Source organism: Trachypithecus francoisi, unplaced genomic scaffold (genome assembly GCF_009764315.1).
Source record: "Trachypithecus francoisi isolate TF-2019V2 unplaced genomic scaffold, Tfra_2.0 Lachesis_group3, whole genome shotgun sequence".
NCBI lineage: Eukaryota > Metazoa > Chordata > Mammalia > Primates > Cercopithecidae > Trachypithecus > Trachypithecus francoisi.
In genome coordinates this window covers 105,926,945-105,941,031 of record NW_022681468.1, presented here as the reverse complement: position 1 = coordinate 105,941,031, position 14,087 = coordinate 105,926,945, and the positions used below count along the sequence as shown (strand labels likewise).

The following is a 14,087-nucleotide window of genomic DNA, read 5'->3' as shown; positions in this document are numbered from 1 at the left end:
GTGTCATATTCCAGGATTTTATTCATATCTCATTCTGTGGCCAGGCCCTAATGTGTAATTGTTGTGTGTTTGTTCTAAAGTCCTGTGTACTGATAGAATTTTATATACTTTACTCAGGTTGCAGTGACACTAGTTAAAACACTAATAATCATTTACTCAGGTTTACAGTTGGCACGATTCTTGGTATTTATCATTCAGTGGTCATTTCATTGACTATTAATCACTGAGTCTCTAAGGCTGGAGCAGTTACCACACATGCTAGGCACTCAGTAAACATTTATTTAGTGAATGACATTTGTTTCTTTGATCGGATTTGGATCTTAGTGAGAACTGGATGACTAATTGAAATATGATTACATGTATGACTACCCTTTAAAATGTTTAAGGGAAATTAACAGAATTTATAAATAGTACTAATTGAGAGATTTAATTGGTTAAATTTATAAATTAAACATTGTTCAAAGACAAGTGCTTTTCATTTTAACATAAATATCAGACTTACAAATGAATTTATAAGATTTGTAAGTTATTTTTTAAAGTTTAATGTAGAATCAGTTTCACATTTATGACTTCAAAGAATTAAGTATTTAATAAAATACTGCTAACGGTAAATCTCCCTTTCTGGGCCTTAGACATTAAAAAACCTAAGGGTAAGAAAGATAGAGACCCTTATCATGAGAGGCAAGATATGTATAAAATGCTGTAAGAACACAGAGAATGAAGCAACCCATCCCCCACCCTGAGCAGGTGGGGGAAAAGGAAGGAAAAAGGGGTAAAAATTCCTAAAATTTCTAAAGCAGCAGGTAATGCTTCAACAGAATCTTAAAGGAGGAGAAAGCAAAACACCAGGAGGACAATAGAGGGAGGTGGAGGAGAAGCTTATTTCAGCAGAAGGAAGAACATGGGCCTGGTCCAGAGGGATAACCCAACAGGGCATGGTATGGAAACTGCCAAGTAGCGCAGATGGCTAGAGCTAGGCCAGCAGACACAAGGGCTTGACAACCAATGGGAAGCAGTACAAGTTTATACTGAAGGGCCACTGAAGGATTTTCAGCAGGGGGTGATCATTCCTGTTTTAGGAAGATCCCTCTGGCCACAGTGGGATGGCCTGGAGTGGGAGAGAAAATAGGTGTGAGAGGTGGCAATGTAGATGATAAGTAATGTGGCCCCCCCGAGGAGTGATGGTGGTGCAGAGAGAGATTGACAGATCTTAGAGCACTTAAGAGGTAAAAATCTACAGAACGTAGAGAGATAAGGGTGTGGAGTGAGTCCCTAGCACAATGCCAAATGAATCACTGAGGACACTCAAAAGTGTTGAATGAATGGTGAATAACAAAACATGGCATTTGGTGGAAGTTACTATATATTGAGCCCTTTGCCGAGAGCTTTGCCTTTATTATCTAATTTGATCTTCATGTCCATCCTTCAAGGAAGATATGCTTAATTTCCAGAAACTAAGACACATGGAAGGTGGATTACTTGCCCAACCTCACCCACCTAATCAAGAGAGAAGTCGGGATTGAAGCGGAGGTAATCAGCTCCAGAGTGCTATGCCCAAAGATGAAGGTTGGTTTTATAGTTTCTAGTAAATTGGAGTGATGAAAATGTTTGGATGGATTTTTAAAATATATTTTTTGAAAACTAATTTGAGGTGTGTGGGGGTGTCCAAGTAGAGCTGTCCAGATAGGTTGCCTAAAGCTCAAGAGAAATGTCAGGACAGGAATTATGAACAGGTGATCACATGGGTTATCATGAGAGTCATGGTATCACACACGAAACATGAACCAAGTGAAAAGACTAGATGACCAATAGCAAACTCCTTGTGATCACTGATTTTAAAAAGTTGGACAGAGAAAGAGAGGCCAGAAAATAAAACATAGTGAACAGAGAGTTAAGAGTTTAGCCAGCAGTGGTGTGGTAGGAATCACAGTAGAAGACGTTTCCAGAAGAAGATGGTCAAAATGCACAACAAAGCAGAGCTACCAAAAATAAAGACACAAATGCCTGCTGGATTCATCTTTTAGGATGACGTTGGTAACTTAACTGAAGTAGATCCATTGTATGATGGAGAGGGCAGTAGATTACATTGGTTGACAGTGATACATGATCAGGAAGTGAAAGCAGTGGGTAGAGATATGCTTTCTAAAAGTCCAGCAATGAAGAAAAGAGTGAGACACAGGAGGCCTAAGGGGAGACAGAGTCAAGGGGAAGATTTAAACAAGAAGATTTAAATTTGCTTAATTGTAACCTGCATGGACCTTGGGGGACTGAACAAAGGAGTTCGAATGTGGGAATAAAGATAAGAGACAAAAAAATATGTTTGGAAGAAGGGGTCGGGGGCACCTTGCCTCTAGTGGACAAGGGCCCTGAGCTTTACAAAGCTCTCTCTGTATTTATTGGTAAAAGAGATAGCGAGAAGGGGGCGTGGAAGAAGAGGTCAGCTGCTCAGGTCCAGAGTAGGCTTGCAAGACTGCATTCCTCGAACAATAGGCTCTAGATGACCCAGTAGATAACCTCAAGTTAAGTGTCAGTAAAGGAGAGCATGAAGATGGGGGTGGAGGTGGGGATGGGGGGGTGGGGGGGTGGCAAGAAGGTAGGACTAATACCATGGGGTCTTGGGGCTGTAATGGGTCTTCAAGAGCCATGACAAAGAGTGGAAGAGGAAGCCATTCAAGAACATAATAAAGGATTAATGACTTATCTTGAATCTGAAGCCATAAATATGTAACATTAGCACAATTATAAGATTTTCTCCAGCAATTCCTGGCAGCCCCTGGATAGGAGAGAAGACAGATGTTAGAGGGCTCCAAGGCTTGAGGTTGGCAAAAGACACAGGAAAGATAGTGGAGGGAGCAGTTTGCAGTGGTCTGTGAGAAAGGGAGCTGCCCTGCATGGGATGTGGGCAGGCAGGAAAGGAAGAGAAGTCCTAAGATATCCAACTTGGGGAAAAGAGCTTCAGGAAAAGGGCCAGGCCTGTCAATACTGCTGAGCTACAGGACAAATAGCAAGTTGAGTGGAACTTTCCTCCTGACCTGGAATCACAGTTAAGGTCCGAAGCTAATGACTGAAAGCTCACAATAGTCAACAGTCAGAGTCACCGACAAGTTTCTAGCCATGATGCCAGCTACTACAGCACAACTTTCCAAGAGGTGTCAAAACTGGTCCCCTGCCTCCCACTCAATCAATATAAGAGAGGAAATCAACATAAAGAGAGGAAAAGAAGGACCCTTCAGTGTGACAAGAGTGACATGTAACACCTAAGCCAGAAAGACAAGGTTCAAGTCCCAGATCTGCCAACTTATAAACCATGTGATGTAGGGCTATATATATACATCCACTCTGGTCCTCGGATTCCTCATTTATAAAATGAGGATAATGTCTACTCGAAATGGTTATCACAAAGATTAAACCAATTAAAATATTTAACATTCTTAGAACTGCACTATGTAAATATTAGCTATTTTTCTTTTTCTTTTTTTTTTTTTTTTTGGGACATAATCTCACTCTGTTGCCCAGGTTGGAGTGCAGTGGCACAGTCTCAGCTCATTGCAACCTCCACTTCCTGGGTTCAAGCGATTCTCCCACCTCAGCATCCCGAGTAGCTGAGACTACAGGCACACGCACCCCCACGCCCAGCTAATTTTTGTATTTTTAGTAGAGATGGGGTTTTGCAATGTTGGCCAGGCTGGTCTCCAATTCCTGGCCTCAAGTGATCTGCCTGCCCCGGTCTCCCAAAGTGCTGGGATTACAGGCATGAGCTACTGCACCTGGCCAATGGGTTTTCAAATGACATTAAATTCAATTCAAGGTAAATGGAAGACACAAATCCATATCCATGTTTCTTTGCCTCCTTTCTTCTCCTCGCTCCCTTTTTTTTTTTTTTTAACAAGGCTTTTCTCTAATGACTATATATCATGGGAGCAATTAAAACTATACTACACATACACACACATATAAAAATTTGTACTTAGAATTGTTGAAATCCTTTGATGTACAAATTTTACATCTCAGAGTGGAGTCTATCATAAAGAAAGTCCATTCCTAAATACAGAAAGACAATCTTAACATGGAAAAATATGTCTAACACAACACTTTTTTTTTTTTTTTTGAGACCAAGTCTCAGTCTGTCACCCAGGCTGGAGTGCAGTGGTGTGATCTTGGTTCACTGTCCGCCTCATGGGTTCAAGCGATTCTCCTGCCTCAGCCTCCCAGGTACTTACGAATTCAGGTGTGCACCACCATGCCCAGCTAACTTCTTTGTACTTTTAGAAGAGACGGGGTTTTACCATTTTGGCCAGCCTGGTCGTGAATTCCTGACCTCAAGTGATCTGCCCACCTCGGCCTCCCAAAGTGCTGAGATTACAGGCGTGAGCCACCACACCTGGGCTATTAGTTACTTTTCTTATTCCCTCACATTCTCATAGGAAACTGATAAGGATGCTTTCCCTTTCTCAAAGCCAATTCAGAGGGACTCCAAGAAAACCACTTGCAAAGACTAGAGTTGCCTTCAGGGAAAGAATACCATTCTCTATGGCCCTCAGAGGGTATGAAAGAAGACTCCCGTGGTTTCCCTGAGTCAACAAGAAGGTGCAGGTTGGGAGAGCAGCAGGAGAGGAGCCATGGCCTGTCCAGACAACTTCAAGGGTAAGGGAAACAGCACCAGGAAAAGAGGGTGGGATTATATGCCACAGATGGGACTACAGGAAGACACAGATGCCACACCAGCATCAGACAGAACTGGGGGGACCAGAGCAAGACTAGGAACCCCAACACACCCTCCGCAGGTGGGAGACACATAGAACTAAGCCTCTCCAGCTGTCCTTCCTGTGCCCAGCACCAAGGGAAGGAGCGTCTGGAAAAGGGAGAGGGAGGAGGTGCACAGAACCTGACCACAGCACCCTCTTCCGCTACCAGCAGCCAGGGTCCCATCTCTGCCCATGCTGCTGAGGACAAACTGTCAATCAGGGTAGAAATTGATGTTTTCAAAACAAAAAGGGGCCAGGTGTGGTGGGTCACATCTGTAATCCCTGCACTTTGGGAGGCTGAGGCAGGCGAGTCACTTGAGGCCAGGAGTTTGAGACTAGCCTGGCCAACATGGCGAAACCTCGTCTCTACTAAAAGTACAAAAATTAGCCGGACACGGTGGCATGGGCCTGTTGTCCCAGGTACTTAGGAGACTGAGGCAGGAGAATCACTTGAACCCGGGAGTCAGAGGTTACAGTGAGCCAAGATGGCACCATTGCACTCCAGCCTGGGTGACAGAGAAAGCGAGAAAGACTCACCTTGGGGAAAAAAAAAAAAAAAGGGACTAAGTCATACAGAAATAAAAAGGTTTTAAAACTTAAACATGGCAGGAAATACATGGCTCCGGTCAAAGGATTCTCAAGAGTCCTACTCCACAGAAGCAGAGAAGAATTTGCTTCAGCACAGTGGAAAGCAGTGATATAGCAAAAATAAAACCAATTCCTATGTATGTGCAGAGCTGAGACCTCTCAATAAATAAGCCAAATATAAAAGATCTTCAGGCTGCAGGTTCTCCATGGTCACCCTCACTCAAACTGTTTCAGTGACCGAGCCCATGAGAAAGTAGCCCCGTGGGCACAGGCTCATTCCCTCCAGTGGCTGAGCTCTGCCATTCCTCCTGCCACCCAAAGCCTGGCATAGCTGCAGCAAGCCTTGGGCAGGAGACCCACCCAAACCTGGCCCATGCATCCAGTATGCAGAATTAGGCTTCTGCCCTAGTTTCCTGATTATATCCCAGCTTCCCTCTGGAAAAGTCCTGGCCATCTGGCTAATGTCCTAACAACAACTCAAGCCTTCTCCAATCCTCTCTCCCTGAGAACTGAACTCTTCCCCTATTGGATCCCTCCTGATTGAAGTTTCTAGTCTTCCTCTTAGAGCCATGGTGGCACTTCCTCTCCCAGTGGCTTACCCCCATTATAATACCCCTGGTGTTTGGCCAAGGCCAAAGTCACAACATCCTCTTGGATATCCCACTAGAATTGCTGAAGACTCTTTACAAGAGAAGCCCCACAACCTGGCCTGACCTCTGGTCTCCAGGCTTACCCTCCCTGCCGCCCAGCAGTTCTGGTCAAGACCACATGGGTTATGATTACATGGGGGGTTACAAATTGGAAAGTTGCTGCAACAGAACCAGAGGAATCGCTCAGGGCAGGAGCTCACAGGATGGAATTTAAGAACTCAGGTTAAAGCAGGTCTGGGTGATGCCAGAGCTCCAGTCTGGCTATGGGACGGGTGGATGCAATGGAGGAGGTGAAGGCCACCAGCATGGAGGAGGGCCATGAACTAAGACACTAAGGACTCACTTGCTGAGCCACGGATCCCCCAAGACAGAGCTGGTGTGTCACAGTGACATGGCTGGAAAGAGGATCATTTAATCTTGCCTCAGAGGAGGGAGACCAGAAAGGTGCACATGTGCTTTTTTTGTTTAACATTTTACTATGAAAGATTTTAAATATACCACAAAACCTATATAATGAACCGCCATGTTGCCATCACTCAGCTTCAACAGTTATTAAAATTTTGCCTCCCTTATATCCCCTGGATCTCCTCCCTGGTGCCCCTCCACCACCACCACCACCGGATTATTTTAAAGCAAATCACGGACATCGTTATCATTTCATTTGTAAATACTGCAACATGGATCTCTAGCAGATAAGCACTCTTTTTTTAAAAAAATAACCAAGAACCAACAATCAAACCTAACGAAATTAAAGAACAATTCTTTAAAATCATCTAATATCCCATCTATGATCATGTTTCCATATTAAACTCATAAATGCCTTTTGACAGATAGGTTGTTTGAATCCAGATGAAAATAAGGTTCACTTGTTGCACTGGATTGATTTGTCCCTGTCCCACTTTGGTTTCCCCTAGAAACAGACCCTGGGGCAATGATTTCAGTGCAAATGGTTTATTTGGGAGGTGACCCCAGTGAAACTGGTAGGGGAACCAGAAAATGAGACAGTGGGAGGAGCACCAACAAAGGGTGCATTACCGCTGGGGGCAAATGAAGCTCAGTCTCTCTGGGCAACTCTGGAAAACAGTGTGGGGCATCACTGAGAGTTTTCCCAACCCTGGGGGTAGAGGGAAGGAAGCTGGGGTATTTGTCCACCAGCTGTCCATCCATTTTTGGCCGAGCACTGCTTCCAGAGACATTAACTCTCTAGGTCATTAATTCTCGGGCACTCTGCTCCGCTTACCATGTATAATCTTGGGGACAGAATAAATGCCCTTGGGGAAAGGGTCACAGGTGTTCCTGGCACACAGCCTCCAGCAAGCTGTAGAGGTAGAAGTGGAGTGAAGGTAGGCAGAACATCAATTGCATCTGCCACAGTCCCTTCAAAGTTTCTTTCATTAACACCACTTCCCCCTCGTCTTTTTTTTCCCATGTATTTACTGAAGACATGTGGCCTCTTTTAGAATTTCCACATTCTGAATCCAGTGGATTTCATTCCCATAGTGTTGTTTGATATGAACCCCTATCTTCCATAATTTCTTTTTTTTTTTTTTTTTTTTGAGAGGGAGTCTCGCTGTGTCATCAGGCTGGAGTGCAGTGGCGATCTTGGCTTACTGCAACCTCTGATTCCCAGGTTCAAGCAGTCTCCTGCCTCAGCCTCCTGAGTAGCTGGGATTACTGGTGCGTGCCACCACACTCGGCTAATATTTGTATTTTTAGTAGAGACAGGGGTTTCACCGTCTTGGCCAGGATGGTCTCGATCTCCTGACCTCGTGACCTGCCAGCCTAGGCCTCCCAAAGTGCTGGGATTACAGGCATGAGCCACTGTGCTGGCCCATACTTTCTATAAATTAAATAGTTGGAAGATTGATCAGATCACAATTCTATTTTTTGGCAAGAAACCTACAGGTAAGTCTGTGTCCTTCCTAAACCACTACATAGGAAGTATGGGCTTCTAACAACTAAAGGTTTGCCCGGCTTGAAAGAAGCTTGAGCCCCCTCTCATTGGTTGGTTATGTGGTTTGATTCAGCATATTCCCAAGCTGATCAACTTCTTCCGCATGCCACGGAAGCTGGACAAACGTGAAGTGAACAAGTTAGGCTCTGTGTCACTCAAAGGCCTTGCCAGCAGATTTCAAGCAGCATTTGCTTGTGACTTGGAACAAACATCTGAAGATGGCATTGATTCTTCCACTCCTTACAGCACCTTTCAAACACCAAGCCCCTTCTGAAACCAACTTGTACACCAGAACAGTGCAAGACCACGTGAATTTCTGACTTTGAATGTCAGGTGTGTGAATCTATTTACACTTTAGCTACCACGAATTCCAAAGCAGAGAGGTGTTCAGATCCTCTAAATCTTATCTATACCATTTCACAAGAAAAGTCTGCCTTACTGCACTGTAATGTAGACAGTGCAGGCAAAAAAAGAAAGCCAAGACTCTTGAAGGAATGCTAACATTAAATTCAGAGGACAATTCGGTCCAATGAAGTGTTTCATACAAAACTGACGAGTTGAAGTTCTTTAGCCATCGGTATTTAGGAAGGAGCTTCATTATATTTTGGTTAATTTTCCAAGGTCCTTTCCACTTGCCTCCAATCAAGCTTTTTGCAGAAGGGAGTCCACACTGTCCAATTCACTCATTCAAGAGACACTTACTGACCAGGTGAGCCTAGGGACTCTGTCTCCAAACCATACATAAAGACTTGTAATGTCTTACTTTTCTCTGTACCCACAGGCTTCTCCAACTGTCCCCAGCACATATTAGACATTAGACATTAGCTCTTTGTCAATCATCACTCCTTGCTAATATAGGGCTTCCCACTTTTCACCATGAAGATCTACACCTTCTTTCAGTGCTTCTGTGCTGATGAGAATGGCTTTTCCAAGTTCATTGTTCTTCCTCAACTACTCCCCTTTAACATTTTCCCATTTATTACCTGTTGGGAAGTCCAGGTAAGGCACATATTAGCTGGTTTGCATATTATCCCAGCAAAGATTCAATCCATTCATTCATCTTCTGATTTAAGAGAGTCCTCAATGTCTATGACACTGCTCATTGGGAAAATGGTCTTATTCACTTAAAAGCTCCTGACCAGTATGTAACTAAAAGTAAACAAATTCCAAAGGATGATATTGCCCTTGTGAGAGCTTGGTGTGTTTTCCCTGATGTGCAGGTGCTATCCCGCCCAGGTAAAAAGCCGGTGACCACCGTCATATACTGTGCTAGGCTGAACTAGGTTGTAGGGGGCCAACTGTGACATCACAGAGGCAACGCATCACTTCAGGGCCAAGGAAATGAGCACTCAATTCCTGTTTGTCTTCAGGGCACCCTTTGCCCTTGGTGGATATTTGAGACTCACAAATAACATTTCCTACCCATGACATTTACCAGAAAAAAACAAATTGTAATCTGGCCACCTTGGCTTCCTCTCTGAGAGGAGGCTGAGCCCTCCTGATGAGTCCTCAGTGTCCCTCTGGCATTTATCCACCAGTGACTGGCATATAAGAAGTCACTGGGACAATGCAGTGTGTAAGAGCAAAACCTCTGCTAATGAGGGTCAGCAGAAAACAAAACAAAACAAAACAAAAAAATGCAAAATCACCAAAGGGGCAGTGTTAACACAATCCCACAGCAGAAGGAAGCCAGTTTAGACCCACAGAGAAGGGGAGTCCAAACGCCAAGCGCGGCCCTAAGGGGCCCCAACCTCATCCATCCCCCTGAGGTCGGTTCCCACACAAGGTTGTCAACCTCCTCCCAATCTCTTAGCTGACCTCTGTGGGCCATACAACTCTGTCACCAACGATGCGATTCCCCCTGCCTGGCAAAAATGCCCAGGCCACAGAGACAGTATTTGATTCCCTTTTATCCGTCTATCTATCTATCAGCCATCTATCATCTATCATCTATCTGTCATCTATCAGCTTCTGACAATTCCTACTAAACTGCACCAACAATAGGCACAAACCTGTCCCACAGGCTGTTCTCTATTCCCTAAATAGGCCTAACTTCCCCACCTGCATTCACCTGGAAAGGTTCAGCCTCTTCATTTTAGAGATAGAGGCCCAGAAGGGTTAGTGACTTTCCCAAGATCACACAGCAGAAGCAGGCTGAAATCCAAAAGTATTGTGCCCTAGGGACACTGGACTATTAAATACTAAAGGATCTTTATGTTTTTAGTTATAGAAGAATAATGTCATTTGCAAACATAAACTTGCCCTTGGGCTATCAAATGCTGGCTATGGATGGGGTAACAGTTCCCGCAGGAGGTGGGGTGGTTAGGGAGAGTCCTCACCCCCATCAAAGGAAGCAGTAAAGATCCTGGAAAAGCAAACCAGATAAGGGTGGAAACGGGAAATGGGCCAGGATGGGGAAGTGGAGGTTCACAGCAGTTACTCCTGGATCATGGAAATTTGAGGTGGTTTTTACCTTCTTCCTTTAGGTTTACTGTGCAGCTTGAGTTTTCTTCACATGCAGGTATTCATTGACATGAATAGGAAAAGCAGATCAATGAGCATGATTCCCAGAGTCAAACCCAAGAACCAGCCTCATGACCTTCAAGTCACAAAAGATGTAATACCTGCCTGTCAGAATGCAGTCAGAAGAAATGAAGCCTTCCATAAACTGAAAAACAGATGGCTATCTATTACAAGGCACCCATTCTGCTACACAAGCTGAGCTGCCATAAGCTGCTAGCACAAGCAAAGCTGGACTCTCAGAACCCCCATTCAACCCTGGTGCACAGCACTATAGCTTCAGAACTATCCAGAATCTTTGTCCAAAAGCCAACATGGTCTTCTGGGTCAGGGAGGCAGATCAGCAACAGTGCCTGGATGCTCACTTAAGTCCCATGAAAACTCATAAAAGTGGAGGGAAGGGGTAGTAGCAGTTACGAACAATAAAACATTGGCCATATGCCCAAATCAGAAGGATCTTCTACTGACAGGAAGGAATTCAGATGTATAGTCAGTGGCTAGTGAACATCAGCCACAAAACCCAAAGTGACTGCAGAGGCAGCTGGGCAGGGGGTGACAACTGTGTCACATGGAAGGGAGCACACCCTCCTGCAGCAGATTTGTGTGCTTACCATATAATTTTCCAGCAGGCGGCTGTCAAATCACCAGCTCTAACCAACTCAGGATAGGAGAGTTTTCCCACGCATGGAAGTAAAGTGTATTGAGGAAGAGGCATCTTTTCCTAATTCATGCAAAGAGCACCACATGGGCTAACAGTGACCCACAGACACCCTGACCCCATGGACTGCTCCTCCACAAAAGCCTCAAGGAATCCCATCCAAATGACATAAGCACTCCCAGGTCAAGTCTCTTGGTCTCCCCAATAACTTTAGTTCCGCATTCATCACAAATCTGCAGCTCCTAGGCAGGAATTCAGCCTGGTGCACAGATGCCTAGGCTAACTGCATGATGAGGCATGCAACCTCCTCACCTGGAAGCAGCACCTGCAGGCAGGTGTATGGATCCATGAAAGACTGGTCAGACCCAGCCTCAGGTTCTGCAGGACCCACATCTATTTTTTATTTATCAGAAATGGATAGTGAGAGAAGAGGCCAGGCGCAGTGGCTCACGCCTGTAATCCCAGTACTCTGGGAGGCCAACGCAGGCAGATCATGAGGTCAGAAGATCAAGACCATCTTGGCCAACATGGTGAAACCCCATCTCTACTAAAATACAAAAAAAAAAAAAAAATAGCCGGGCTTGGTGGCACGTGCCTGTAATCCCAGCTACTTGGGAGGCTGAGCCAGGGGAACCAGTTGAACCCAGGAGGTGGAGGTTGCGGTGAGCGGAGATCACGCCACTGCACTCCAGCCTGGCAACAGAGCAAGACTCCGTCTCAAAAAAAAAAAAGAAAGAAAGAAAGAAAAAAAGAAATGGACAGTGAGAGGAGAGAAAAACTATGTCAGCCAAAAAGAGTTTCCTGGGATGGGCCGCAGACCAGGAATATCCCGTTGGCGGTGCCACCAACTCAGCCCCTGGCCTCAGATATGAGAAGGCATTGTGCCAGAGTCAGTGGTACACTGTAAATAGCCAGTGTATCATGTCCGTGTGCCAACACTAGGTCTATTCATGGATAAGGAAGGAGAAACACAACAGTCTGATGCCTATGACCAGAATTTGAAGCATAAGAGGACAAAAACAGTTCCTCAAAAAAAAAGCAAAAACATTCCTGCACATAGATTTGTTGCAGGAAAGTATAGAAACTTCTTTGGGTTCCCAATAGAAAATAAGGGCACATTCCCCCAAAATAGTCCACATACCAAACACAAGAGGCAAACATATCAAACAGTAGACTGAGGGAAAAAAGAGACTGTAGAGAAAATAAAAACATGGTACCCAAATTATAAGACATGCAAGGCACAGAGGAACACACTGAAGAAGAATAAGAGGAAACAATCAGGCCAAGCCAAAAGATGGGACAACTGAACTAGTCATGTTATCAAATTGATGTCATTGCGGGAAAAGAACAAGAAGGAACAAGAAAGGAAAAAATAGGTAAACTGGTTAAAAATTCTTCAAGATTAAAACATTTAAGAATAACCCAGCAATTCCACTAAGGGCCAAATAATTGAAAACAGGATGCAAATGAGTACATTAGTATTATATGGACTGAATATTTATGTCCTCCCAAATTCATTTGTTGAAGCTTTAACTCCTAATATGGTTGTATTTGGAAGCAGGGCTTTGGGGAGGTCATCAGGTTCAGAAGAGGGACAAGCGTAGGGACCCCATGATGGGACTGGTGTGCTTATAAAGGAGAGAAAGAGAAGCCAGAGTGCTCTCGCTCTCTCTCTCTCTCTCTCTGCCATGTGAAGACACAGGGAGAAGGTAGCCATCTGCAAGCCAGTAAGAAGGCCCCTTCCAAGAGCTAAATTTTCCAGTGCCTTGATCTTGAACTTCCCAGCCTCCATAACTGAAAAATAAACATCTGTTATTTAAGCCACCCAGTTTCCAGTATTTTGTTATAGCAGTCTGAGCTGACTAGGGTAAGTATTCACTTCAACACTATTCCCAATAACTAAAAGGGAGAAAAACCCAAATGTCCACAATGGATAAATGAATAGACAAATTATAGTATATTTATACAATGGAGTATTATTCAGTCATGAAAAGGAATAAAGTACTGAAACAGGCTACAATATGGATGAATATCAAAAACATTGTGCTAAGTAAAAGAAGCAAAACACAAAAGGTCACATATCATACAATTCCATTCATATAAAATATACAGAATAAGGAAATCCACAGAGACAGAGGATAGATTAGTGATTCCCAGGAGCTGGGTGGAGGGGGAAATGAGAAATAACTGCTTAAAGGGTATGAGGTTTTACTTTGGGGTGATGAAAATGTTTTCAAACTAGATAGAGATGATCATTGTACAACACTGTGACTGTACTAAATGCCACTGAATTATCCATCTTAAAATGGCAAACTTTATGTTACATAAATTTCAAGTTAAAAAAAAAAAGCAGTATAAGAGACATAACTACCAAATGCAATGTATGGTCTTTGGTTAGATCCAGGTTTGTACAGGCTGGCCATAAAAGACATTTGGGGAAGATTAGGGAAATTCGAATATTGACTGGGCATTGGAGGACATAAAAAATCATTGTTAGGTGTGATAATGGTAGCATGGTTAAGCAGAGAAAGGCCCTTATTTTTCAGACATGCATACTGAAGTATTTGGGAATGAAATGTTATGTGGTCTGTTAAAATGCTTCAAGAATAAAACAAGATAAAGCAAAGACAGCAAAATGTTAACACCTGTTAATCTATGTTATGGGGTAGAGGTATTCATAGTATTTTTCTCTTTAGTTTTCTGTAGATATAAAATTTCTCATAATAGGAAGTAAAAAAACAAATCCACAGGGTAACCAGTAAAAAGTAAACTTCTGGCCAGGCATGGTGGCTCATGCCTATAATCTCAGCACTTTGAGAGGCCAAGGAGGGAGAATGGCTTGAGCCCAGGAGTTCGAGACCAGCCTGGATAATACAGGGAGACCCGACTCTATAAAAAAATGCAAAAAAAAAAAAAAAACAACTAGCCAGGTGTGGTGGCATACGCCTGTACTTCCAGTGACTTGGGAGGGT

The 14,087-nt window shown here is 43.9% G+C and overlaps 1 protein-coding gene across 7 annotated transcripts in view; it reads right to left on the bottom strand.

The window, feature by feature from the left end:
* Positions 1 to 14,087, bottom strand: part of SH3GL3 (SH3 domain containing GRB2 like 3, endophilin A3) — a 185,740-nt gene that overhangs the window by 133,190 nt on the left and 38,463 nt on the right. For 2 of the 7 annotated variants that reach the window (XM_033189183.1, XM_033189188.1), the window contains exon 1: positions 8,921 to 9,187. The exons of the other annotated variants lie outside the window; for them this stretch is intronic. In XM_033189183.1, the coding sequence (XP_033045074.1) occupies positions 8,921 to 8,947 (27 nt within the window). In that variant the 5' untranslated portion in view covers positions 8,948 to 9,187. Of the gene's footprint in view, positions 1 to 8,920; positions 9,188 to 14,087 lie in introns of those variants that run through there. 7 annotated transcript variants of the gene reach the window in all.